Source organism: Lygodium microphyllum, chromosome 14, assembly GCF_053477565.2.
Source record: "Lygodium microphyllum isolate KBCC chromosome 14, Lygodium_microphyllum_v1.1.10, whole genome shotgun sequence".
In the NCBI taxonomy this organism is placed as follows: Eukaryota; Viridiplantae; Streptophyta; class Polypodiopsida; order Schizaeales; family Lygodiaceae; genus Lygodium; species Lygodium microphyllum.
The window spans coordinates 131,924,894-131,952,481 of NC_141148.1; the positions used below are offsets into that span (position 1 = coordinate 131,924,894).

A 27,588-nucleotide genomic window follows, 5' to 3' on the forward strand; every position below is an offset into this window, starting at 1 on the left:
ACTACAATTAAGGATATATAGAAGAAAACTAGTACAAATCAGAAAAGTAAGGGATATATGATCTTATTTAGTAAACTTTGAATGCTAACGAGACATTCATTAACCCAAATGGCATAACTAGAAAATGATAGAGCCTCCAATCAATGCTAAAACTTATCTTGATTTCATTACACTCTCATTTTTATTTGGAACTAACTGACCTTAAATCTATCTTTGTAAAGTACTTCACTCCCTTCAACTCATCAAGCAAACTATCCACTCTCATTATGGGATACTCTTTCTTGATAATGATATCTTGTTTACATCACAATAGTCTACACATATCTGAAAGTACTATCTTTTTTCTTTATCAACAACATGGTGATGCATAAGGTGACACTTGACTCAATAAACCCCACATCTAACAAATCCTTGATTAGCTTTGCCACTTCTTCTCTTTTACACTTTGAGAGTCGATAAGAAGGTTTGTTGATCGCTTAGAGTTAGGTTCTAACTCTATGGAATTATCAACTCAGAGTTAGGTTCTATGGGATTATCAACTACTCTCTTTGGAGGTAGGGCTATTGGCATTTGAAAAATATCTTTGTCCTTCTCTACTAAAGCTTTAAGGGCCGATTCCATCATTGAAGTCTTACACTATTCTAATTATCTTTATTGAGATACAACAAAAATATTGTTTCTGTCTCCTTAAACTCGTTTAGTTCTTTGGTTGTAATGAGTATAAAATTTGCCTTATTTTGGATATGGTCAATGTGCATGAGCTACCCAGAGGCTTCCCATTACATGTGAAATTCATATAAGGCTAAGAGAAATCCAAAGTGATCCCACCTACCTATCTAAGCCAATTGCAACCCCACACAATGTCTATAGAACCCATTTCCAAAGCTATGGCATCCACCAATGTGATATAATCTTCATCCAATTGCAAGGAGACATGTGAATACATTTGATTGTAGATTTCTTCCACAGTGTTTGCTAGTTGGACTTTAAGGGGCTATTGTAAATCAATGGAAAATACTTTAGATAGTCCATGGCTTCCTTATTTATAAAGCGTTCCCACTATCAACCAAGATGTAGATCAATTTTCCACGTATGCTTCCTTGAATTCTCAACCTACTGAGCTTCCTAGACCTATCCATACATCCATGGAAATAAAGTAGGTTGAAGTGGGTCTATCCAAAAGCCTAGTTATAGACCTATTTGTGCATCCATGGAAATGAAGTAGGTTGAAGTGGGGTTGTCCAAAAGCTTGTCATAATTCCTTCCACCTAGTTATCTAAGCCAATTGCAACACCACATAATGTCTATATAACCCATTTCCAAAGCTATGAGATCCACCAATGTGATATAATCTTCAACCGATTGCAAGGTGACATGTGAACACATTTGATTGTAGACTTCTTCGAGAGTGTTTGCTAGTTGAACTTTAATGGCTGTTGTAAATCTATAGAAAATACTTTTGCAGGTTGAAGAAAGCCTTGTATGGCTTGAAGCAAGCACCTAGAGCATGGTCTGACAAGATAGGACAGTATCTTGTCACTATTGGCTTTCAGATTTCCAAGGGAAATTTTTCACTTTATGTGAGAAAAACAGAGAAATGTATTATGCTACTTGTCATTTATATTGATGATTTGATTATGACAGGTGACAGTAATGAAGATATCCTTCATGTGAAAATGCTATTGAAGCACAAGTTTGAGATGAAGGATTTGGGAGAGCTACGTTATTTCTTGGGCATTGAGGTGATTAGATCACCAAGTCCTCTTCATTTCTAAATTCTTCAATAACAAACATGCTATTCACTTTAGCTTTCTTATAGATACATTTTGCCACATGATCAAGTGTATACTTCTCTTCGTACTTGAAACAAGGGTCTTTTTCTTTTATTGTTTGAAAATTTTCATAGGTATAAAATTCATGTTTCCTCGAGATGAAGAGATTCTCGACTTATTTTCAACTTATCTACTCTCTATTTTGAGATGAATGATTGCATGCATGAAATTACTCCTTTGTTTTGTGTCATTGAAAGGAGCTAAGTGGGAACTCTTAGGCTACTTGTTTGCAAATTAGATCCACCTACATTTTCCCCAAATTGGCCATGTTGCACAATAGTCCTTTGTTGTCCAAAAGACTTGGAAATTAATCTCTATTCTATACTTCCATACATAGTGCTTTGTAATCTATATTCCTGGAAGAGATTTGTGGGGCATTGGGCCATTGCATCAACTAACAAACTAGGCTCTAATCCATATATGTACTTATGAAGCTTTGCCTCATTGCTAATACTTTTAATGTACACGGTGAGGTTTAGCAATTGGTTATTAGTGAACTCACATACCATGAGATTCCTTTGCTACAAACCATACCGCGTTCATGCAAGCTCCTTTTTGTACAATACTAGTAAGTACATGCCAAGATCTCTAAAAGCAATGCAGCAAAGTGGATCTTTTCCTCATCATTCTAAATAAAAATATCAAAGTAAGATTCTAGCTTTGATGCCCACTCTTCTAGTTCAGATGGAGCTGAAGATTGCCTACTAGATTCAAATGCCTCGATTTCAAGTGTATTTTTCCATTGCACAAGATTATCTTGTCCCTTAATTCTCTCTTAATTTCACGTGTGTTTCTGTATTTGGATAATACTATCTTGTCTCTTAATTTCACGTGTGTTGCTTCACAATGATTTATACAATAAGGATATCATGTTCACTTTGCCAAGACATCAAGGTGGATATTCATTGGAGTCATTGATTGAGGTACATCAATTTTACTATGAGGGCAATGCATCCTCCTCAACCAATGAACTATAAATTGATGAAGCAATTTGATGTATAGCAAGAAAATCCATTGGCTACATTGTACATCAACCTCTTTCATTAGGCTTACCATATGAGAGCAACAAGGAACAAATCTTTGTGGAGCAATCATATAGACTTTGTAGCTTAGCCATGAATAGAAATGAGCCATATAGGTGCCTGGAGATTGAGAAATTTATTCACCATATAGTACAATACACCCACAAATCTTTGTGAAGCAATCATATAGACTTTTTTGTAGCTTAGCCATAACTAGAAACGAGCCATATAGGTCCTAGACATCGAGAAATTTATCAACCATACAGTACAATACACCCACATATTTCAAATCCACTCCACATTTGAATAATGAATTGCTCCACATAGAGCAACTTGGCAGATGAGATTGATGCTATGATTCCCATCTCTTTAATCTCCTAGTTGTGTGTTCGAATCATTTTCCTTGTATGTTTTAATATGTTGTTATAACCTGCATCCTTGTATGTTCAAATCAACTTGTCCTTAGCATGTTTATAGTCTCATTTTGTATGCTTACTACTTCAATTATAATTGAGACCTACTTGTCTGGTGGATAGCTTCTTTTGTAGGCTCTCAACATCTTCGTCTTTTGATGGCTTTACAACAGTTTTTATAGCACGACAATACAATTTTGGTTGATGAACATGACCACTTTATCATCCCCTCTTCCTTCAATAGTTCCCTTGGATGAATATTTTGGGCTAAATCTTAGGCAAGCACATGAACAAATTCTATTTTCTTTAATTGTATCTACTCTATCTCAGCATTCATTACCTTCATGCTCTAGAGCTAGGAATCCCTCATAGTCCGTTGGAGTCTTCTAAATGCCAGTTTTAGCTGTCCTTGTGACCACCATGCTAGCACCTATAACTAGGCTACTTGCTTGCTAGGGGTACTTTGTGTAAGTGTACTTGCTTACTAAGGGTACTTTGTGCTTCAAGAATTTTCATTAAGTTTTGTATATGTTTGATTTGGTCCTCTAAGGTCTCTCTTAAGCTCTTTCTTGCTTTGCTTCTATGAGTTCCTTGGCTACAATTTTCTTGTTTACTTGGGGTTGGGCCTTCTCTTCATCTAGTAGTCTTTGAGTTTTGTAGTGCCACTTTACTACCTTTCCTTTATCTTCTTACAATTTTGAAAAAACTCATATGCAAAAGTACTTCTTTTGTGAAGCCCAACTTGGAGAGGTAGGTTTCCATCTTAGATTGAAGATCATGTGGCTGTCTTGCTAGAGCGATAGTTCATAATGTTGGGTGCTAGATGCTAGATGGTCTAAATGGATGGCCCATATATAATCAAAACGAATAGTCATGAAAAGAAAACATATCTTTTCATATCTATCAATTGGCGATGCGGCTATAACCACAATGTATTCAATGGTTCTCAAAGATGATATACTGTAGTTCTTTGTTCCAATTCTATATTTTTGTGTTCATCATTTTTGTTTACAATATGATAAGTATCTACTATTTATCAATCTTTCTATCATGTGACGAGTATGGAATACTTGGTAGATAATATTTCTCGGTTTTGTCCATACTCAATTACACTTGGTGGCCACAATGATCATTCCCTCAACCATGGTTATACATGTATATTCAATATCAAGGCCCATTGTCTCCACTAGTAACATCGAGCAGTGGTTATCGTAAAGGGTGTGAGTCGTAGTGTTTTGCATTTCTAGATCTTGTGACACCTTTCTCTTACACTCCAAAATGTCATGGATCTTTTGGGCAATAGCGGCCTCCTCAGTCGCACTCACAACTTTCCCACCATGTGGCTCGTTGGAGCCACCGATTGCCTTGGATACATCAGTAATCCTTCCCAAAAGATTATTCCCATCCTCGACTTCAAAAATACTTTGACCTATTTTCCCTTTCTCTCCCCTTGGATGGCTACTCTAGGGGTTCTTTTCTCTGAATTCTACGACAAAGTAGAGCATGACCTAGATGCTTACATCCAATAGCTCAAGGTGGCTTATGGGCTTAATTATCCCAAGCATGTGGATCCTACCCAACAAGCTATATTGTTTGAAGCCAGTATATGGAAGGATATCGTAAAGTTGATTGATGGAGGCACAAGGATTCACCTATGTAATGCTAAGAAAGCTTTTTTGAGTTGGAGAATCTGATTTAATGTTAGAAGCTAGAACAACTATAGCTTGAGATGGAAGTTGCGGAAGTCAAGTTCTTAAAATATACTGAATTGTACATTCGTTCGTTAGAACTCCTTGAATTTTTTTAAACTTATTTCATGCACCAAGCTCACTCCTATGCGTCTTGTAATTACAATCATTGTGCATTAATAGGGGCCAGTGAGAGTAAATCAAAAAAATCAAGAGAGAACCTAGATGAGACATAACTAATCCTAAAGGCATGTATCAAGCCTTACCTTAGTTGCTCCTACAATCCCCTCTGTAGTGCACCTACTCCAACACTCACCACCTACAATTGTACCTTCTCCCCTAGGTATACCACCTCTCCACCTTACTTTTGCTACCTACCTCTTCTTGTCAATTTCCCTCCTCTCAGCTTCCCACACCTCTTCTCTTCGTTTTTCTTCTTGCCTTTCTTTCTCCCACTCTCACCTTGCTACCCAATTCATCCCATCAACCTACATACTCTTCCTACCCTACCTCCATCCTAACCACTTGCGCTTGCCACCCTGCCCACTCATATGTTTCCCCCACCCCCAAGAAAAAAAAAACCATGGGATATACTCAACTTGCATTGGCACTACTCTTTTGAGTTGTCTCCCCTCTCCTCATCAATTATACCTTCCCCACACATGGCAATACCACACTAGCAAAGCACCAAAACTTAGCAACATAAGAATCCACACAATAGCAAGAAGAAAAATTGACTCGCAATGTAAATGGTTGTCCCTCTTCTTACTCAAGGGATGACCCCAATGTAGCACCCACAATTCGCATGGTCGGTACTATCCTACCATCAAGTTTGATTATAATCTAGAGCAAGATGTTAGAGACAAAGTGGTTGCCTTAAAGGCATCATCTCTATTGTGTTGATTAGTTGGTCAAATAGACTACCATTAGACTTATTCAAAGACATGATACATACAACTCTCATAGACACTCCCAAAGTTTGCAAAAATAACACATGCTTTAGGGTCAACTTTAGCGCACCATAGCAGTTTGAAGGAGCCCTTACCAAGGTAGTTTGACGCGACGCTTGCCACCAACACATCGAATGTTCAGACCACAACAGCCTTCTTCAATCGCTAGATTGAGGGACATAATTATTCCATGCATGGGGATAAAACAACTATCGCAATTCACTTTCTAGGCCTCAAAGAGTACTTGGCCCATATCATCTAGATTAGTAGATGTTTAAAGAATGACATTTAGAGGGCCATAACCTTTGCAAATGCAATCATGTAGGGCAACCTCAACATCCATCAATTAAGGTTATTATCCCCACTTCTTTAGTCGATTGTCTTCCTCGAGCCATTCGAATCCTCTTAATGAACAAGGAATTTATGCTCCAAACAATGATACTAGATTGGCCTCATAGGGCAACATTTTGGATATAGGATGGTGAGTCACCTTGTTGCAAACTACCCTAGGATACAATAGAGGAGATGGGTCGATAAGCCTCACCCAACCAACTTTCAAGATGGAGGGGAGGACTCTTACCGCATAGGAGAGAGAGTGGTGCAGCCGGCGATGTGTTAGATGGAGGAGACAAAGATAAAGACTAGGAGAGAGACCATGACAGGAGCAACAACCAAAGAGACCATGGAGAGTTGTCAAAGACCCTAGACATGATGCATATAGAGATGCAATAATAGTTAGACCATCAACATTAGTAGTGGAGAACAAAACGTACATAAGCTCCCCCTCTTAAGCCATTGCTAATTGAGGGGCAACTTACACCTAAGACGGTAGCAATGACACCTATGCCATTAACGAAACTGAGTCCCCCCTCTCAATTGCATGTGGCAATGCTTGATGTGTTAGGGGAAGAATAATATAGTTTATATCAAGAGGTAAAGGGGACGCTACAAAGCCACACTAGTTTGAGAGACGCTGCAAAGCCTTGAATGTTCCTTATGAGGATCCTATCATGGAACATTCAAGGCTTTGTTGGATGACATTGTGTGTTCCCTATAAAACAAATAGCCAATCTCCTATAGGCACTCATCCAAGTCCCTAACTTCCTTGCTAGCTAAAAAGCTTTTGTTCCAAATAGTAAAATCTTGGACAATAGTTTTACCTTCTAGGAATCCACAACTCTTGTGCAACCCAAGAGGGAAAACCATATCCTTCATCACAAACAACCAAACTAAATATCAAAGAAGAAAAGAGCCACATGTGTTTACAATACCTCCCAACTCTCCTAGTATCCTCAAAGATCTAGAAAAGGATTAAAGTTTACACTGAGGAGACTTTGATATATCTACAATGATATCGCTCAAGGTTGATCCCCTTAATGTGTTGTACCTATTAGTGATCTCACAATTGCCTCCTAGCACCAAGAAAACAAGCCTACTAGCTTTATATATATGTGCAGTATTGTTAATCATCACCACAGATGATCCTTTACTATTGCTAGCCAATGTGCGCCACTCACACAAGGGACTACTAAATCTCTCGTTGCAAAAGCAATGTTGCTAAGCCTATATTTGGCAATGGGCAAGGCATTTGCATATGTAGTGCATGTGTACACGCGCATCACATGTGCACATAGGCATGCATACGTGCACATAGTGCATTATTGGACATGAAATTGAGAAAGCTATGTATTAACTCCACATGAAATCAAGAGATAGTTTCCCCGCCAAATCAATGGAGGGTTGTACCATGTGAATTTTCTTTTTTATGATTTATATTTTGTCAGAATTGGGAGGTTTGGGTTCATGTTCTCAATGCTATGTAGGATTCATTGGTGACATATTAAATGTTTCTGTTTCTAAATATAATAGTTGATTGATATATGTGGACATGAATGGAATACCTTCTAGCTAAATCGATTTCAGGGAAGATACAACCTTCAGGCCATGTCATAATATTTGAAACATTGGTTTCACTAAAACAACAGCAAACACGTAAGGCATGACTATCAACTCCTCATTAGAGTTCAAGAGTTGTTATTGCTTATTACTATCAAATGACTAGTCACCCTCTACCAATTCCTACCACCCATCAGTATAGAAAGTTTTTCCCCAAGCAATAAGGTTTTCTTTTTATGTATACCAATCTATGATTTGCATTTCAACAAGGTTATTTAGCAGAGTGGTCTTGCCCTAAAAACATCATTTTAGTGCATGTGTATGTTTCTAAGGTCCTTGATGCTCATTTGAAAATGAAAATCTACACTAGAAGCTAGTACCTTATGGATCAAAAATAGACATCTAGAATTACATTGGAACAAATGACGAGTACAAGTGTTAGCTGCAAAGATACTTCATGTACATACTTGGCTGAGGAACCCAACCTTAACAGAGAGATGACTCAGCGTTTATCACCTAAATAGACTAAGTGGGAAGACTAATCTACATTCTCATCCACCAGTATGGTTATCCACACCCATTGAGCAGATTGTGGCCAAAAATGTGTCACATTTATATCAAGGAAGCTCTTTGGACCGAGTTCCTGAACACAAGAATGTCAGAGTGGAGTAGCTATGGCCAAAGCAAGATCTTGCAGGCATCCCCTTGATGTTGCAGCCAAGGTTAGGGCGGAAAGTTTTGATGTTGCACTCAAGGCTTGCAACCACCAGGGTGTTTTTCCTGACATGCTACATTGCTTGACATCCTGAAAGCCTTTGCTGTATATTATACATACAGATTTACAAGGAGATTCAATAACCCTCATCAAACTGGGCAATGAACATCCATTTATGATTTATCATATTAAAACTCTAAGAATGAAGAAAGGTGCACACTTTTTTTATTTGCATACCAATTTCATCAAGGTTTGTAAGCTTCATCCGCTGCAGATGTGTCCATGTCGTTCAAGCCAAGATTCTCATTCTGCTCCCATGTCCTTTCATATTCCTCAGCTACAGAATCCGAAACCAAATGCAACTGTGAGATCACATGTTTTACATAAGTATCCATATATCTGCATGGATGTTTGTGAATAAGACTGAAATTTAGACGAAGGGACATGTCAATTGGTAACCTATCAAAAGAAAAAGTTTATACAATAGAATAGATTTTAGTGGTGCCTATGAATAAAACAAACGTCTTTATCAATAATTACATCACTTCTGTTAGGATACATGATTGAACCTTAAGTACATATCCTTGGATCACACTCTAGTAGATTGACACCACACACTGATGTGCAATTTTCCTCTCTTGCTAAAATTCTGAAACCATTGATTGTAATGCAAAACATTACATATTCAGCAATATGATGCAGAATAAATATGTTCTTTAGAATACCATACAGACAGACTGGCTCATACCAAGTAAAAGATCCCCAAGCATAGAAGCTGACGAGTTACACTCATCAGTGCAGGCCAAAACTTTGAATGCAGTGAACTTGCTTTTAATTATTAACCTCAGAGTCTTATTAGCACCTTTACTTACTATCTGACATCTTTCTCACCATGAATAGGACTCAAGAGCTTATCTCAAACTCACCCAAGTCTTACGTGTATTATCCACTTCTTTAAAATTCATCAACCACTTACGAGACTTGCTTTCAAGTGATAGACATGCATTAAGAATGTCTAATCAAATTCTTCCACTTTCTAAATTCTCATTCTAGTATCCTTTTTTTATATCCTTTCCCTCTCTATTGAAGATATTGCCTAGACTTATCTTGGCTGTGCAAAATTACGAAACCTCATGAATGATGCTTAACCCTTTATGAGTGACTAACTTGGATTGTAAATTTTGCAGTATCCACTCTACCACTTGATTTGAGACAAAAGCAAATTCACTGTCCAAGTAGTCTGAAAGTGTTTTTCCAACATTCAGAAAATTTCAAAATTATGACCTACACAAAAGTGCCTCGATCCCATGATAACAAAGGTGTTCAGTTTCTGAGGAGGTGGGGGGGTACTGCTTTAAAGCTGAAAATTCAAAGTCTAAATGTTGAACCACCATTGCAAAAGCTGGAAAGCACAGAAAGCTCAAGGCTTAAACCATCATTTAAAGCATCAAGGATCACCTCAGTTGATCCAACCACAGAAGACTGGAATCACTCATCAGTAAAGAGAGACTGTGTTTCACTATCATGAAGAAAAGCTGCACAAGACTTCAGCTGTCTCACAATCCTTACACAAGTTGTAGGAACTGTCTTGCTGCCCCATCATCATCACAGTTGACATTATCTCCAGCTTTGATTTTAGCAAGCAACTTAACAGCTGCTGGTTTCATCTGGCAAAGTTGTTCCTGGCTAAGAACTTGATTTTGGTAAAGTCTCTAGCATCAGCATCTGTGCTTGTGCGATTTTATTTGGCTTCTGGATTGGAGTTCTTGACTCCTAAAATGTGGGGAACTTGAGGTATCTTCCCAGCCAAGTTATTGCAAGTAATCAATGTCTGTAACTACAACATGCCTCACCAATATGGATTCAAAGAGTATCTACATCACGTATATACAAAGCCTCTCAATGTAGGGTTACTATCCCATAACACGAAAAATGGGTTATGGTAACCCTGGAAAAATAGGTTATGCAACATAGAGTCCAAAAAGTTCCTCTACACACCAACTTGGCTGTGTTGCACAAACAACCAACTGGGCTTCCTAGCAGATAAAGATGGTGCTTTGGAAGGGGGCAGGGGGGAGATGCACACACACACACGGTAGGTATGTGACTCCTGCTGATCCAGGCAGAATAGAGAGAAAGAGCTCTAGGAGTAATAGAAGACTAATCACTAATGAGACCATGCCCCACATCCTCCACCTCTAGAGATGAATGTCCTGCCAAAACAATGTGCAGATCAAGGATCCAAGTCTTCCCTCTTAATCCAAGAACATGGATCCTCCTCCAAGGGAGCTTTGCAAATGCCAAACCCGGCTCCTTTCTTTCCATCACAACCTACCACCCTCCTGCACAATGAGGAAAAATGTCTGGAGGTTGATCAGAGAAATTCGAGCTGCCCAATCACTGCCAAGTCTCACAAGCATCCTGAAGGAAAAATGTCTACACTCATGAGGCTGCAAGCCATCTCTGCCCCCAATTGTCCTTTCAAAATAACTGCCTGTCTATCAATCTCCCTCTAATACCTTGGGAGCCTTGGGAGCCTTTGCTGTAGCACTGTGCACAGGGGTTGCAACACACACAAGAGGCTACAAAGGAAAGTTGAATGAGGAAACATACTGTGGGACTTACCAAAGATCCAACAAATCATGATTTCATTTTTAAGTTTCTTTTGCAACTCTAGCTTCTAAGATCATGCACATCCATTTCTGCACCTCGATTGGGATTTGTTTCTTACAATGTTTATCATTGTTAGTTTTACTCATAGAACTTCCACAACCCCTGCAATATCCTGGACCAGCCATCAAAGAGTACCACAGATAAATCACATCCCCGTGGCATACTCCCTCTTGAAAAATGCCCATATTCTCAAAAAGCCCTCTCCAAAACAAAACTTGTCATCTTCTGATTGCTATCACTGCCTACAGATTGAGGCATACCATGATACTTAAAGATATTATATATTAACAACTTTGCCATGAGATCTACTTTTATCTTCTTCCTCACTGGGATAAAACAGGCCTACTAACTAAACCTGCAAATAATAATCTAAATCCTATCATCCCTTGTCAGTGTCCTAGGAAGATCAAACATAACAACCATTGGTATGCTCTCTCCCACAGTCCATTTGGAATAAGCAATGGATGTAACAATCCTGGTGGTGCCTTTTGTTGATCATACTTGACCTTCTAAAATGCAATGCATGTACACACAAAAACACCAACATTACACCCATGGTGCTGGCCATTAATCAATTGATCATAAATCCTACCAAAGTCTTCATCTTGCACATACTATATCTTCATCCCATCCAATTCTTAACAACAAGCAATAGACACAGCTGAAACTTGTATTTTCCTGGATAAAGCATCAGCCACAACATTCTTCTTTATCCATGTGAGCAATCTGAAAGTGGCACATGGACAAAAAGCTGGCCCCTCTCATATGTTTCTCGAGCAGCTTTGTCTCAGTGAGAAAATATCTTGAAGTTTGACAATCAGGCTAACTCAAAAAAAACATGAATAATGGCCAGCAACTCTTTCTCATAAGCCTGAAAATTCATTTTAACATCCTGAAAGACTCCACTCTAAAAGGCCACCACACAACCATCCTGCATGAGAATTGCATCAATGTGTTCCCATAAGCATCAAACTATACCAACAAAAGCTTTCAGAGGTCCAGCAAAATCAAGACCGAATCAAAGGTAAGCTTTTCCTTCGACTGATTAAAGGCTGCAATATCTTTTTCAGCCCATGTGAGAGGCACTTCCTTCTTCTGCAGAGCATGAAGAAGAGAAGCAGTCTGCAAAATGGCGGATGAACCTCCTGCACTAAGAACATAATCTGAGGAAACTATGAACGTCCTGCGAATTCCATAAATCTAGCCATGTACGAATGGCCTCCTCTTTAGCTGGATCCCTGTGACACCATTTTTAGAGACAGTGAATATCCTCCACAAACTCACTATTATTTCCATTAATGGCCGACCAATGCTTGAGTAGCTCCTAAAAGGCTATGGCCAGATGCATCCTATGCTCCATCTCATTCTCTCAACAACCCACGGTTCTCCAGTCCGCTCCCCCAAGAGATAGTGATTGTTGGATACCATCCCCTCATCAGTCCGCTCCTTCGAGAGACAATGATTGCTCAACACCCTCCATTACTTCGAGTCCGCTGTCCGCTCCATTGAGAGACAGTAACTATTGCCCTTCTGAACTGGCTTTCAAATTTTTATGCTCAAGGCAATAAGATGCATCCAATATGCACTAAGCCCTTTTGAGCCATGGGAGGATTGTCCGGTACCACAGCCTCCTCGCAACCACCACAAAGCGCTATGGACGTTGCTTCTACTTCTTCTAGGGTTTCATGAATGCCATGATGATATCATCAAAAAATGTCCCCATAAAGGATCTATGTTGACAAAAGATCCTATCCATCATCTGATTGAATGTTGTGGGAGCATTGATAAGCCAAAACAGCATCACTAAAAACGCATGTAAGTCAAAGGTTGTCCCAAAATTCGTATTGAGTACATCTTCCTTTCGAATCTGTATTGATGATTCTTCAAATCCATCCGACTGAATATTGTAGCTCCTTCTGACTAGTCAAGGATATCATCTACCCATGGAACAAAAATATGATTCTTTTTTTTCCCCAAGAAAAGAGAACTCTATTAATAACACCTCGGAGAAAGTCCCCCTAAGGTAAATACAAAGTACAAGAAACTCTGTGAAGAGTAACTAAGTACATCAAAGATACAATGGTTGTGTAAACGACCAATTTGGTGGGCTAAAGTGCCAGACCATCTGAGGGGTAGTGTGAAAGAAGGTGTCTAAATCCCAAATCCTCAGGAAAGCCTCTCTTTTCTTCCTCATCCTCTCAGAGCTGCCCTGCAACCTCTCCCATCTCCCACAAAGAGTATGGACTATCTCTGTCCAAATCCTCCATAAAGACTCCCCATTGGGTATATCCTGAAGATCAATGACCTGGCTACATCTAGCAGTCCATATGTACCAAGTTATAATGCTGGAAATCAGCTCCCATCTATGACAATGTCCCTAAGTCCACTGTGTCTGTGAGTAGTCTGGGGTAGGGATCCTGCTCAGATGTTGTCCAATGATGAGAAAAGAAATGCTCCCCTAAGTGTCCTCATAGCCGCAAGCTGGACCTCTATCTGTGACCCAAGCTGTAGTCCCCCCATGTCACCACCATGGACTCTGTTGTACCATGGAATACTATCCTAAGAGCTCTCCTCCAAATCTCTCGGGCTCTGGGACACTCCCAAAGGCAATGTCTCTGTGTCTCCTCTGGCTCACCACATCGCACGCAAGCTATTGGGTCCCTGCCATATCCAAGCCAAGTGCCAACTGCTAAACTCCTATGGGCTAGAAGCCATAGAAAGAGAGATATCTTCCTGGGCCTGAAGCTGTCATGTAGCCACCTCCAAAAGTCGTATAGGAACTCATCTAAGACTCCCTCTCTATGCCAATGAGGGATGGTTGCAGGCTGTACTCTAATCTTGCTCATCTGTATCCTCCATCCCAATCTAGTAGTGTAGCCAAAGAAGGGGATGTCAGATGGCCTATCAAGGAAGGGATCCCTCCACACCCACTCTCCTGGATCCCACTGAAGTCTCTGTAGAGGCCTCCTCTAGTATGCCCAATATCTCCATCCATCTATAAGACAAGTAGTTGGGTTTGGGTCTATATGCCATTTTCTTTGAAAGTGTGCCACTACTTTGATTCTCTATCTGGATGAGTGCTGTAAGGTCAACGTCCTCTCGTTGGAGGCAGCCATCCTCCTCAATTGTGAAAGTGAATGTCTTGTCTCTACTAGATGCAATGACTACTGGAAGGATATCCCCTCTAGAGAAAAGACCAATCCAAGTTTGAGAGGAAGCTATTTCAGTTTGCCAATTTGGTGGAACCCCTTCCATCACGGCCTCAATCATAGCCCTGGCTCCCCTAAGACCATGTAATCTCTGCCTTTGGTTCTCATGTGGTAACTCCTGAAATGCAAGCCACTCCCCCACTAACCCCATCAGAAGTTTCTTCCAGGGCTCCTCTCCTAGAAGCAGACCCCTAACAATGAGCTTGACCAATAAGGCTTTGCTCTGACTATCTAGGTCTATGATTCCCAATTGATGGTACTCTTCTTATAAAAGATATCCACTATTCCACGAACCCAATTGCACCGAGGTGCACTGAATGGGAACTCACAACCCTCAAGTGGCATCATGTAGAGCTCTAAATCCACATAGCTTTGAATATGGATCCTCAGCCATCTCCTCTCGAGGAATGCCCAATCTACCTGCCAACTCCAAAGATATGAAGTTTGCATGTGCTCCTAGGTTAAAGAAGATCAAGGGCATCCGATCTCTCGCTTGCCCAAGGCTTGCACAACTCTAAGAGTTGGGCTTCTCATTGACCACATCTAGAACCAAACTAATAGATGGCCTCGTCTTCTTGCATTTTTTGATCTTACTCCTCATCTTTCCCATGAGCTGCCCTTTTTTTGTTAGGATAGTCACGTGCTATGTTTCCCCCCCCCCCGACAATCCACAATTCTGCAATCCGCTCCCTCAAGAGACAGTGATTGTTGGATGCCATCCCCTCAGTAGTCCGCTCCTTCGAGAGACAATGATTGTCGACACCCTCCATTACTTCAACTCCGCCATCCACTCCGCTGAGAGACAATCATCTGGTACCACAGCCTCCTCGTGACTGCCACAATAAGGACATCTGATCTCAAACTTGCCCAAGGCTTCCACAACTCTAAGAGTTGGGCTTCTCATTGACCACATCTAGAACCAAACCAATAGATGGCCTCATCTTCTTGCCTTTCTTGGTCTTGCTCCTCATCTTTCCCATGAGCTGTCCTTTTTTTGTTAGGATAGTCACATGCTATGTAAGGGCGTCCAATCTCTCACTTTGCCCCAAGGCCTGCACCACTCTAAGAGTTGCTTCTCATTGACCATATCTAGCACCAAACCAATAGATGGCCTCATCCTCTTGCCTTTTTTGGTCATGTTGCTTATCTTTTCCATGAACTTCCCTTTTCTTGTTAGGATAGTTACATGCTATGTGTCCCTTCCCCGCCCCCTCTTCCTTTACAATTCAAGCATTTGTTGATAGCCCTCCAAGCATCACTTTGCTCCTACATCTGCAATTGCTATCATTTCATCTACTCTCCTTATTTGTTGCAACGTTGGAGTTCTTGACATCATTATTTTTTTCAAATTAAAAAAAAATCTTATTAATAGCACTTCAAAGACAAACCCTTTGAGGTAAAGCACAAAGTACAAAGAACTCTATAAACAGTAAGTAAGTACATCACAAATACAATGGTTGTATGAACAACCAAGCTATTTGTTGCAATGTTGGAGTTCTTCATATTTTTTTAAAAACCAAAGAAAAGAAAATCCTATTAATAGCACCTCGGAGAAAGTCCCATTGAGGTAAAGTACAAAGTACAAGGAACTCTATAAAGAATAGATAAGTACATCACAAATACAATTGTTGTGTGAATAACCAAGCTAGTGGACTACAGTGTCAGACCATGTGAGGGGCAATATGGAAAATGCATCAAAGTCCCACATCCGAAGGAAGATCAGAAGCTGTTTTGGGCTCCATTTTTAACCTATAATTGTTGCACAAGTTGTTCCATCTTGTTCTGCAATTCTGCACATGTTGTTCAAAACATGCAAAACAAGTCAAGGCTTACAGTCTCTCCATTGTAGAGACATTATATATATAGGTTATCATGGTAACCAATGAATACATTGCTGGAAACAAGTAGTTTCAAGTTGCTTGGGAGACAAAGAGTCTCTTAAATGCTGTCTACTACATTTACAATACTTGGTTGAGACCTGGCATGTGACATTGTGACAAGGGCTCCTTCGGATGGGCCAAACTACTAGTCTCTCCTCCAAATGTCCCAATTTTGTGCATGGTATGAGGCCCATGTGCAAGAGGTCATTCATGACCATGTGACGAAGCAATTCTCCTCCTTATCCTCTCAAAGCCGTCATATATCCTCTCTTATCTTCCGCAAAGTGTGGATGATTTGCAAAAGAATCTGTGTTGTGGGTAGACCCTGAATATCTAAAATGTACTAAGCTATAATACTAGCAATCAACTTCAATCTATGACAATGTTCCTGCCAGTAATCTAAAGTGGGGATCCTACTTGGATGTCATCCAAGGATGAGAAAAGAAAAGCTCCCCCTCAATATCCTCATATCCACACGATGGGCCTCCATTGGTGACCCAAGATACAACACCCCGAGTCATTTCCAAGGTCTCTATTGTGCCATGGAATATCATCCTCAACACTCTCCTCCATATCTCCCAAGATTTGGCACAATCTTCTCTGGCTCGCCACATCTCAAGCATGTCATTGGGTCCCTACTATATCCAAGCCAAGCAGCAAGTGTTAGGCTGCTCATAGCCATAGAAAGAGAGATATCTTCATAGGCCTAAAGTTGTCATTTGCCTCCTCCAAAAATATGATAAGAAATGGTTAGAGATGCCCTACCTATGCCAATGGGAGGTGGCTGCTAGTTGTGCTTTGATCTTGCTCATTTGAATCCTCCTCTATAACTTGAAAAAGTAGCAAAAGAAGGCCACGTTGCATGGACTCTCAAAAAGAAAATTCCACCACATCCACTCTCCTAGATCCCACTACAATATCTAGAGAGGCCTCCTTTGATAAACTGTCTCCATCCATCTAGCAAGCAAGTTGTTGGGTTCAAGTCAATGTACCACTTCTTCTCGTCATGTGCCACTACTTTAATTATCTGTCTAGAGCATCATGTGAACTCTGTTGAATTAGACCTCACTAGAGGCAGCCATCCTCCTCAACCACAAGCAAAAATGTCATGTGTGTGCTAGTTGCAACGATTGCTGGAAGGATGTTCCCATTTGAAGACAAGAGCCAACCCACGTCTGAGAAGTATCTATATGCATCCTCCAATCAGAAGGTACTCCCACTGTCACAGCCTCAATCATAGCTTTGGCTTCCCTGAAACCCTATAGTCTCTACCTTTGAATCTCCTAAAGTAGCTCCTAAAAATGCGAACCAATTTGCCACTAACGCAATAACCTACATAGAGAACCTTCCCTAGGATGGATAAGTCCTCTATCCAAGAGTATAGCCCAACTCAAATCTCAAATAGTGATTGAAGAGAGGAGGCAAGATTGCCTCCCCCTCTGTGAATGTAGTTGGTGATGGAGGCAAGAATGAAGAAATTCTCCATGCTTCAACTGAGAATCTAATCTAAAAACTCCTCCCCAAGTCTTTGATCTTGATCTTTGGAAAAATCCAATGAATGATAAGCTACCATGGTCCTCTACGTGTAGTTGTGAGTCATGATAAACTATGGCCTCTTTATCAAAAGCTTCTTCCACGGCTTCTTACCTAGAACAAGACTCCTAACAATGAGCTTAGTTAAAAGGGCTTTGCTCTAGCTATCTAGGTCTATGATTCCAAAAGCCTCCTGTAGGTTTGGACCATGAAACCAATCTTCCTTCTTCTCTAATTCAACACTTAATTACAGCAATCAGCAAATAAACATAAATTGAAATGCACAATTTACCTTAATGATCTTGGATAATAGACACCTAGTTGGCCCCTAAACTAGTGCCCCTTTCCATATTTCTTTAACTTTAATTGCTAATGGACAGCATACAAGTTGAGATTCCAGATTCTCCTTTGCTGATCCAAAAGCCCCTTGAGCAATTTCGGCCAATTGCCCCTTGATTTTCACCCATGACTTGCACAAATGGAACCACCAACTAGCCAAATGTTTCCCTAATTTATAATGGATGGGCTAGCATTTAAAATCCCTATCCATTCCACCAATTTCAGATGCTCATTTTAGTGTACGATGCCTTCTCCTATTGGGCAGAGGTCTCGAAGTGGCTGTCAAACCCTAATTTCTGCAAAAAATTAGAATTTACAACACAAATCCTCTGATTGTCCACCAAATATAGCTACGATCTGCTCCAAATGTTTGAGAAATATTGAGATCTTTTCAGAAATCACTAGAGAGGATGAGAGAAAGCCAAGAAGAGAGAGAAATCTGATTTTCTTTGCAAGAAAACCCTAAAATCTGCATGTTGCCTGCTCCAGCCTGCATTCAATGCAGTCACCTACTGCCATGCACCTCCAAAATGTTGTCACCTAACCAGCAATGTTGTTGCTAGCCCTTGGAAGGTGTCTCCTTGCTGTCCCTTGTCAAAAGATGACGTACTAGCGAGACAATAGGGTTTGCGGGGAGGAACATGGAGTAAACTCGGTAACACTAAGAAAAGAAGAGAAGAGATAAGAAACTCTGATGAATGGAATGATGAAGATCTAAACCATGGAGTAAATGTAATACAAGGGAACAAGGATGCCGTAGCACAAGGAAGATGATGAAGACAACCACGAACCACAAACCGCAATGCCTTCCTGAAGGGGTGTGAGGGCAGTGGAGAGACTAGAGAGAAGAGGTGACGGACTGAATGAATGAGCCATGAAGAATGAGTGACAGAGGCATCCTATAAATAGGCAAGAGACTGTCTAGGGTGGTGTCACACTGTGGGTGCCCAATTCCTTTTTACCACTGTAAAACCCTAAACGAAAAACGCAAAACACGAAATCCTAAGCACAAAACGCAGAACGCAAATTGCATGTAAAGGGTTTCTCAACATCCATACCTGCTAAGGCCCCTAGATAGTTATTTTCCTTCTCCTCTGATCAGAAAATAGACCAATAGCTCCATCTCTCTCCCTCCCAGGCTATAAACTAACTGAATGGCTGAGACCAAGTCCCCAAAAACGTTTTCTCAATTTGCATGGGCATTTTTTACAAGTAGCAACCTTCTAAACCCATTTTTTAATATTATCGAACCATTTAATTAATTTTCATAATTAAATAATCATGAAAACTAATTTCAGACCTTCTGACCCTGCCCAAAATTAAATATGCCCATCCATAATTAAATTGGCTAGGCTATTTACAACCTAGAGTAGTCTCCAATCTCTGTTGACCCTTAGACTGGCATTAATTAATTAATTGATACTAGTCCCTAATATCACCATCACCATTGACACTTATTGACCAAACAACTCTCCTAGGCTCAAAATTGATATCAACTAACCCCCAAAGCTAAGCTAGCATAACTTATCACAACTTTTGCCTTTGACACCACTAGATCCTCGGGGTCCTTGGCTTGTTACCATGAAATAACTGTCATATGCATCACATGTACTAAACAACCTTGCACATTTGATTATTAACTTAATCAAATGTTATCCGCAAGATTAAAGCATCTCAAAATTTCACGTAACCATAACAGCCTACCCCTTGGAAACTTTGTAATCGTCCTCGATTGTAATGCATTGTGCCAAAGGAAAAGCATACTATACTGGAAGTTCAATAAGGCATCATCGTCACATCATTAGCCACTATTATCCAAGCATGCCATATGCCCCAAATCTTGCTGAAAATTTCCAGCCAGCATAAATATGATATATAAATCTGAAATACAGTCCAAAATTGTTGCTAGAAACCCATTGGATGCATCCATAACTCATGTTTCTTAACTGTTTTGACTTTGCAACCATAGTAAAGCATATTCTTAGCATAAACCATGGCTGAAACTATCAATGGCATTTACTAACATGCTGTTCTCAAGGAATAGTTGTAAGCTATTGAAAACTGAGCATAATCTAATCATAAACTGATCACTTGATAATCTAAGAACTGATCACAAACTATTCCAAAGTGTGACATCAAACTGATCGCAAACTTATTGCAAATACTAACCAGCAAAATCGTTGCAAAAACTAATGCAAAACTGATGCCAAATGTGACCATAAATAGTTCTCAAACTGATCAACAACTGAGCTAAAACTAATCAAAAATTGATCTCAAAACTGAGGTAAAAGCTCATACCCAATTGATCATGAACTGACCCCAAACTCATGCAAAAGTATAGACTTACAACCACAGTAACAACCATACTCATCTACATACATCTCACAATGACTAGTACACTAAGTAGTGACCCCATGGCAGACATATTGTTAGCACAGTACCTTGGATGCATGTTGAAATTTCATAGTTATGTGAAACGGCCTGAACCGGCCCGAGACGGCACTTAGGAAGGGACCAAACATTCAAACGGGGCTAAAATTTCTTGAAATGTGTTTCCTAGACCGAAACGTTTCATAATCCCAAAATGGCGCCATGTGGCGTTTCAAGCGAAACCCGAAACGTTTGAAACCCTTTCAAGACATAAAAAGTCTCCATGGAATAGGATGCAACATTTATGCTAAAATTTCTTGAAATGTGTTTCCTAGACCGAAACGTTTCATAATCCCAAAATGGCGCCATGTGGCGTTTCAAGCGAAACCCGAAACGTTTGAAACCCTTTCAAGACATAAAAAGTCTCCATGGAATAGGATGCAACATTTATGGTTTGAAATTGAAAGTTTGTGTGCTTCTAAGAAAACATAATTTATTTTAGGCCACAAATGTGCCATTTTGAGTATAGATCAAGTAAAATTGGATCAACCATCCATGTCAATCACAACCTTCACAAGCAAAAAGGGACCCATCCTTTCAATCATGATCTTTCGTAAAAGTGAAATTGTGATTCATTCACATGTGAACATTAACAACTACACTTTGTCAATCAAAACCAACACTTATGACAATTAATTATGACCAACAGAGATCTCTCTCTCTCTCTCTCTCTCTCTCTCTCTCTCTCTCTCTCTCTCTCTTTTGTAATGGATGTTATATTTATAGAGTACTAAACGACAAAAGAGTTACAAAAGTCATGGCAAAGACATAGAGGAAATTGCCATATGCTAGGGAAGTAAGTCCTCCCGAGGCAGTAAGTCAAGGTGCCGAATGAGATCTATCTGCCAATGCAAGAGACCTTTAAGCCTAGCAATATGTCCCTAAACATTAGAGGTTGAATTTTTAAAAAAAGCATTCCGAATGGTCCAATTGTGCCAACAGCCCCAGTATCTAAGAAAGTGAAACAAGATCTTCATATGCGACTGTGCCGGTGTGGGGTATTTGGGCCGTACAAAATCCAATCAAAAGCGCTTAGCGAGAAACCAATCACTACTCGTCAAACAGCTGACAAGAGTAACCAGATTTTCTTAGCGAGAGGGCAAGAAATAAATCGATGACGGGCCAATTCCACACTGGTGGTGCAAAAGAAACAATTGCCATTGGAGATTCGATGCTTGGAAAGGGCTGAAGAAAGAGGAAGACCACCAATCATCACCCTCCAAAGAAAGACCTTGCATTTGAAAGGTGTCTTGTTCAACCAGCCCTCCATCACAGTTACCTTCCACCATGACTGAGATTTACGCAATCCCCATACAGTATTAGCTTTACTAACCAGCCATTGATGATCTTTAATCAGAAGTTGATACACCTGGTTAGCTGAGGCCTTTTCCAAATTCAGCCGGCCTGCAAGGTCCCAGTCCTGCTAGGGACAATCCGAAGCAAGGGCAGGAAAGGGTTGTCTACTCTGGAGCACCATCAAAAGTTGTCCCCATAAATCACAGTATCCACGAGAGATCCTGAAAAGCCTCCTGGCTGTACGAAACGATATTAACACATTGCGACTGCCAAGGGTGGCGTCTGCAACTGAAGTCAAGCCCAAACATGCCATGCGGTTAAATTTTGGTCTGAGCTCATGTTTGCCTTCCCAAGAAAGTAATCGCGAAGCTGCCAACAATTCCAGTTAAAAAGAGTTAGTAGCTAAGCAGTCCTCCGCTGGGTGCCACTGAGCCTTCTGGAGAACCAATTTCCAGGAACATACCAAATGAGCAAGCAGGGATGATGAAGGACTAGAAAACCGAGAGTCTGCATTAAGAACATGCCACCAGGAGCTCCGAATTTGGGTATTACCATGCACAAGCCCATGATCCTCAAGAAAATAACGGGCTATAAAGACCCATGAGTGATGATCCAAGCACATGGCACGAAAAAGAGACCAACGGAGTGCCAGCATATGAGTTTCCGCATCCAAAATAGCCCCACCACCCATGCATTTGGGGGTATATGCATGTGACCAAGAAATCCATGAAATGCCTACATGCAAGGAGTCCTTCCATAACATGAAACGAATGTACTGAGTAAGAGCATTCAATGTAGTAGTAGTCCAAGGCAGCAATGGCAAGAAATATATGAGCATTGGCAACATAATTGTCTGAGCCACTTTGAGACGAACATGGAAGGGCCAAGCTTGTGACTTCCAATACAGAAACTTAGCTGCCAGTTTCTGTGAAATCCACTCTAGTAGTTGCTTTGGCCGAACATCAACACCCAAAGGGTACCCAAGATGCCTAACAATGGAACCACGGGGAACAACCATTCCTTGCCACTCCAATGACTGCAAATCTGACTCTGTGCAACTGAGAATGGCTGATTTCAAAGCATTGATATGAAGACCAGAAGCATGACCAAAGAGAGTCCAAACATGTAATGCTTTGTGAAGATTATCCTTGTCCGCATGCCAAAACATAAAGCTGTCATCAGCCAAGGATTGACTAATGAAGTGCTGTCCAAAAGGAAGAGACAATCCAGCCAACTGAGTGGAAGCTGCCATATGGGATAACATCGAAAGAACTGGATGAGTTGCAAGGGCAAAAAAGAGAGGACTCAAAGGGCAATGCTATCTCACAGAGCGTGCAAGGACAAATGGCTCAATAACACCACCATTCAGCATAACTCGCAAAGAAGCCACAGTACTAATGGTGTAGATCAAATGAGACATCCGGGTACCAAAGCCCATAGTAGACATAAGTTCTGTAATGAAAGACCAATCTAAATAGTCAAAAGCCTTTTCCAGGTCCAAGTGAATCAATACCACCTCCTGATTAGAGTGCCTTGTATAGTCAATAGCCATTCGCGCATTTAAGACATTATGCAGAACGTTTCGGTCCTTAATGAAACCATATTGAAGAGGATGCACAATGGCAGAAATATGCTTATGGAGCCGATTCACCATCACTTTGGAAAAGATTTTATGCATAGAACCCATCAAAGAAATTGGTCGCCAATGTTTCAACATAGACAGCGAAGGAACTTTTGGAAGTAGTTTGATAAGTCCTTCTTTCCATGAGGAAGGCATGAACCCCGTTTCCCAAACCTACTGAAACATAGCCGTCAATGGTTTCACCAGTCGGGTAGCAAAAACTTCAAAGAATTCATTGGTGAGACCATCCCAACCAGGACTTTTATCCTTGGGCAAGTGTAACAAAACATCCATAACCTCCGTCTCACAAATATATGTCTTCAAAGTAGTTTGCATGTCATGTGGAACCTGATTGCGGACCAAATCATAGAAAACTGAGCGGGCATGAGCAATTTGGTCAGAAGGTGAAGAAGTAGAACCAAGAAGGTCTAGAAAATAATTCCTACACATATTCACAATAGTCTGAGGATCAATGACCATTTGACCTTCTGCATCTTGGAGTCTAGTCATATTCTCTCGAGCAGGAGATGCATGGAGAGCTCGAAAGAACTTATGAGTCTGACAAGCACTATCTTGCAAATTCTTAGTCAAATTTTGCAATTTGGCCGGCTGATAATATTTCAACTGAAACTCTTTAATAAGATCAGCCAAACGCATAGCCAATGACAGCAGAAATACATCATCTGGAGTCTCCACCAATAGAGAACGAACCAAAGCCAGTAATTCCTCCGCTGCTTGTCGACGCCGCCGACAAAGAGAGGCATGATGGATCCCATAGTGCCGAACAACCTGCTGCACATTAGAGAGCAATCGTTCAAAAGAAGCATTGCCCTCAGAGGAGAAGACCAATAAAAATCTATCAATCAATTGCTGCATATAACCCTAAAAGATTGAATGCTTCAAATAAGACGAGTTGAAACGCAAAGGGAGTCTATCCAAAAATTGCTTAAAAGGTAAATGGGTTGTACAAGCATCTCAAGCTGTAGAAGGAAATGGTCCGACAAGGCATATTGCTACAACACTTTCATTTCCAGCATCTCAGGAAGAAAAGCATCATCCTGCATGATGTACATGTGGTTCAACCGCGACCATGTAGCTGTATAATGCGCAGAATGAAAAGAAAACCCTATAGAAGAAGGGTGTAGCCATGACCAGAGATCTTGCCTAAGTACGGCAAGAGCAAACGCATTCCACATACGGCTTTCCGAGCGTCTATCACCGAATGCTCTGATGTGGACTGTGAAGGATCAACACACATATTAAAATCCCCCATCAAAAAACCCCGTCTGCCAAGTGACAAGGAGGTCTGCAAAGTATTCCAAAGATCCCGGCGGCATAAAGGGTCATTTGGAGCATAGAGCCCAAGTAACCATAAGATCTCTCCTTCAAATAAAACTTCAATCACCACAAAACGACCATGTACATCATTTTTAATAAGAACGGGCTGATATTTCTCATGTACAATCATAAGCACACCAGAATAATGCATGGCATGTGTCCCTGCATAAAACAAGCGAAACCCATGGCAATCCACAACTTTTCCTACTTCATCGTGACTCTTGTACTCAACAGTGCACAAGACATCCCACTGATTCTCATGCAATAAACTCCACATGGCTTGTTGCTTATTGCGAGAACAAATGCCTCGCACATTCCACGTGGCTATCTTCATGTGTATTCAAAAAAGAAAATCAAGAACGAGACAAAGCTTGCCTCGATTTAACCTTTTTCTGCTAGAATGTCAAGGACTCCCTCATCCAAAAAATCAGCTAACACAGCAAAAGAGCTCTGACGGCTAGATTTAGAGGTAGACGGTGTATCCACTGTCTTGGGGATGGAACGGGGATAACGACAATCCCATGGGATAATCGTGTTACCTCTAGCATCAAAAGCCAACTTAGCAGGTGGGCCCTTCGGACCATCCGTATATACTTTCCTAGTGGGCTGATTGCAAGGAGCAAAAGAAACCATAGCATGAGTAGTGTGCTCTGAAGACAACATGTCTTTCCTGTGCATATAAGTACGCAAGGAATCTCGAGAAGCATTAGGCACAGTATCCGCCATGCCAGCATCAAACCTTTTACCTTTTTTGACACATACATCTACCCAGTCATTGTCATGGGAATCCAAATCCGAAACATGTTGTTTGCCTTTATCCAAAACTTTAGGTGGCTGGGTCACATCTTGCGACGGAGCATCAAGCACCATATCTTCCATGGGAGGCAAAACATACTTAGCATCTGAAGTCCGTTGCTTCGCTGGGCATTCAGCCATAAAATGCCCCAATTTTCCACACGAAAAACAATGCCCTACAAAGTTACCCCATTTCAAACGAAAGTGCAAAGGATGCATGCGAGAGCAATTAAGACGTAACCAAACAGGCCTTTTCCGAGCAATGTCCCATAACATACACAAACGGTTACGATTCGTGGCCCTTAGGCTCGCGGGAACCAAAACAGTGTCCACAACGGCCATGGCCTCCTTTAACAGTGGCCAATAGACAGCCGGATAGTTTTCCACTTCAACCCACACCGAGCATTCGCGTTGAAGCAAGCGCTGAAAATCTGCCATTGGGTGCCATGGCACAACATGGACCAAACAGCGATCAAAGAACAATGGCACTTTAGTCAACAGATCGGCACGATGCTTCTCGGATTTCAACAGCACCTCATAAAAGCCTCAGGGCCCAACAAAAATCTCTTCAACACACTCCCCTTGCAGTAGATTTTACAGCCACTAGCGAATATAGGAAAGCACTGGGATCCTACCAATGAATAAGAGTATAACAGCACGTTCATAAGACACTGAGAATGAGCACAAAACATTTTTAGGATCCACAATGGCTTCCAAAACATCTTCAGTTTCAGAGTCAGAAAACGCTTCATGATTATGTTGAACGTAATCACCAAGCAGAGTGTTGGCAAACTCCAACAAATACTCCCAATCAACATCCTGAGAATCCACAGAATCAGAAGCAACCTGAGCATAAGAACATTCCTGATGATCCATTGTATCTTCCGAAGTATACTTGGTGCGTTTGCCCGCAGGCTGGAAGTCAAGACCAAGTGGCATCTCATCTGTGCAAGGAACCATATCCTCTGGTTTCTCTGTTTCAGAATCGGACCAAGGGCTTCCACTGTTTGGTCAATAAAGGCCATGTCCAAACCAGCCACATTGTATCACCACTTTAACAAGAGATGTGGAGCTATTTGCAAGGTGCCATGTTGTATCACCACTTTAACAAGAGATCTGAAGCTATTTGCAGGGCGCGCTCTCTCTCTCTCTCTGTGCATATTTACAAATAGGTACAAATCAATAGTCTGCTATCATCCTGTGTCACAGGTGTCTTCAGTCTGCAATCACTTTCACAATGACAAACCTGCTGCCACAATCTGCCTGCTGACCTCTGCAGGTTCACAGTCGCGCACTCCCAGATCCTGACAGTTCTATGGTACGCCGGCTCTCTCTCTCTCTCTCTCTCTCTCTCACACACACAAAATCGTAGAGTAGGGCTCCGCATGAAGGATTGACACACGCTGGTTTGCAAGATAGGTCAACCAGTTGTTCACAGGTAGGCGTCTAACGGAAGAGCTCAAGCAGCTCACGAGGCAGGTACACACGTCCGCTGGTCAAGGGAAGCACGTCCGCAGGCAGGTAAGCACATCTCTCGCATCTCTCTCTCTCTCTCTCTCTCTCTCTCTCTCTCTCTCTCTCTCTCTCTCTCTCTCTCTCTCTCTCTCTCTCTCTCTCTCTCTCTCTCTCTCTCTCTCTCTCTCTCTCTCTTTGTAGCCATTATCTGGAGTACCAGAGCTACATACGCACATACACATACACGACACTTATCACACTCACAGCACCGTATTTTCAGTTTCCAGTTTTTAGCTTTTCATTCAGCACTTTTATTTTGGATAGCTGGACCTCATCAGTTGTATCACAATTTGTCTCGTAGGCCAGTTTTGGTCTTTAGAAGACGTTAATAAAACTTTCTCTCTCTCTCTCTCTCTCTCTCTCTCTCTCTCTCTCTCTCTCTCTCTCTCTCTCTCTCGCCCCATCATCGCCCGTCTCTCCCCACCGTCCGTCCCTCGTCCGAG

General features: G+C 41.0%; 1 protein-coding gene across 3 annotated transcripts in view; it reads right to left on the reverse strand.

Moving 5' to 3' along the window:
- Positions 1-8,107: 8,107 nt before the first annotated feature.
- LOC148026122 (uncharacterized) overlaps positions 8,108-27,588 on the reverse strand; it is a 115,309-nt gene continuing 95,828 nt past the window's right edge. The window contains exons 15-16 of one of the 3 annotated variants that reach the window (XM_087693385.1): positions 8,754-8,853; positions 8,108-8,619 (exon numbers count right to left, since the gene is read on the reverse strand). In XM_087693385.1, coding sequence (XP_087549511.1) covers positions 8,762-8,853 — 92 coding nt within the window. In that variant the 3' untranslated portion in view covers positions 8,108-8,619; positions 8,754-8,761. Of the gene's footprint in view, positions 8,620-8,753; positions 8,879-27,588 lie in introns of those variants that run through there. The other 2 variants (XM_087693386.1, XM_087693387.1) reach the window with 2 other exon arrangements.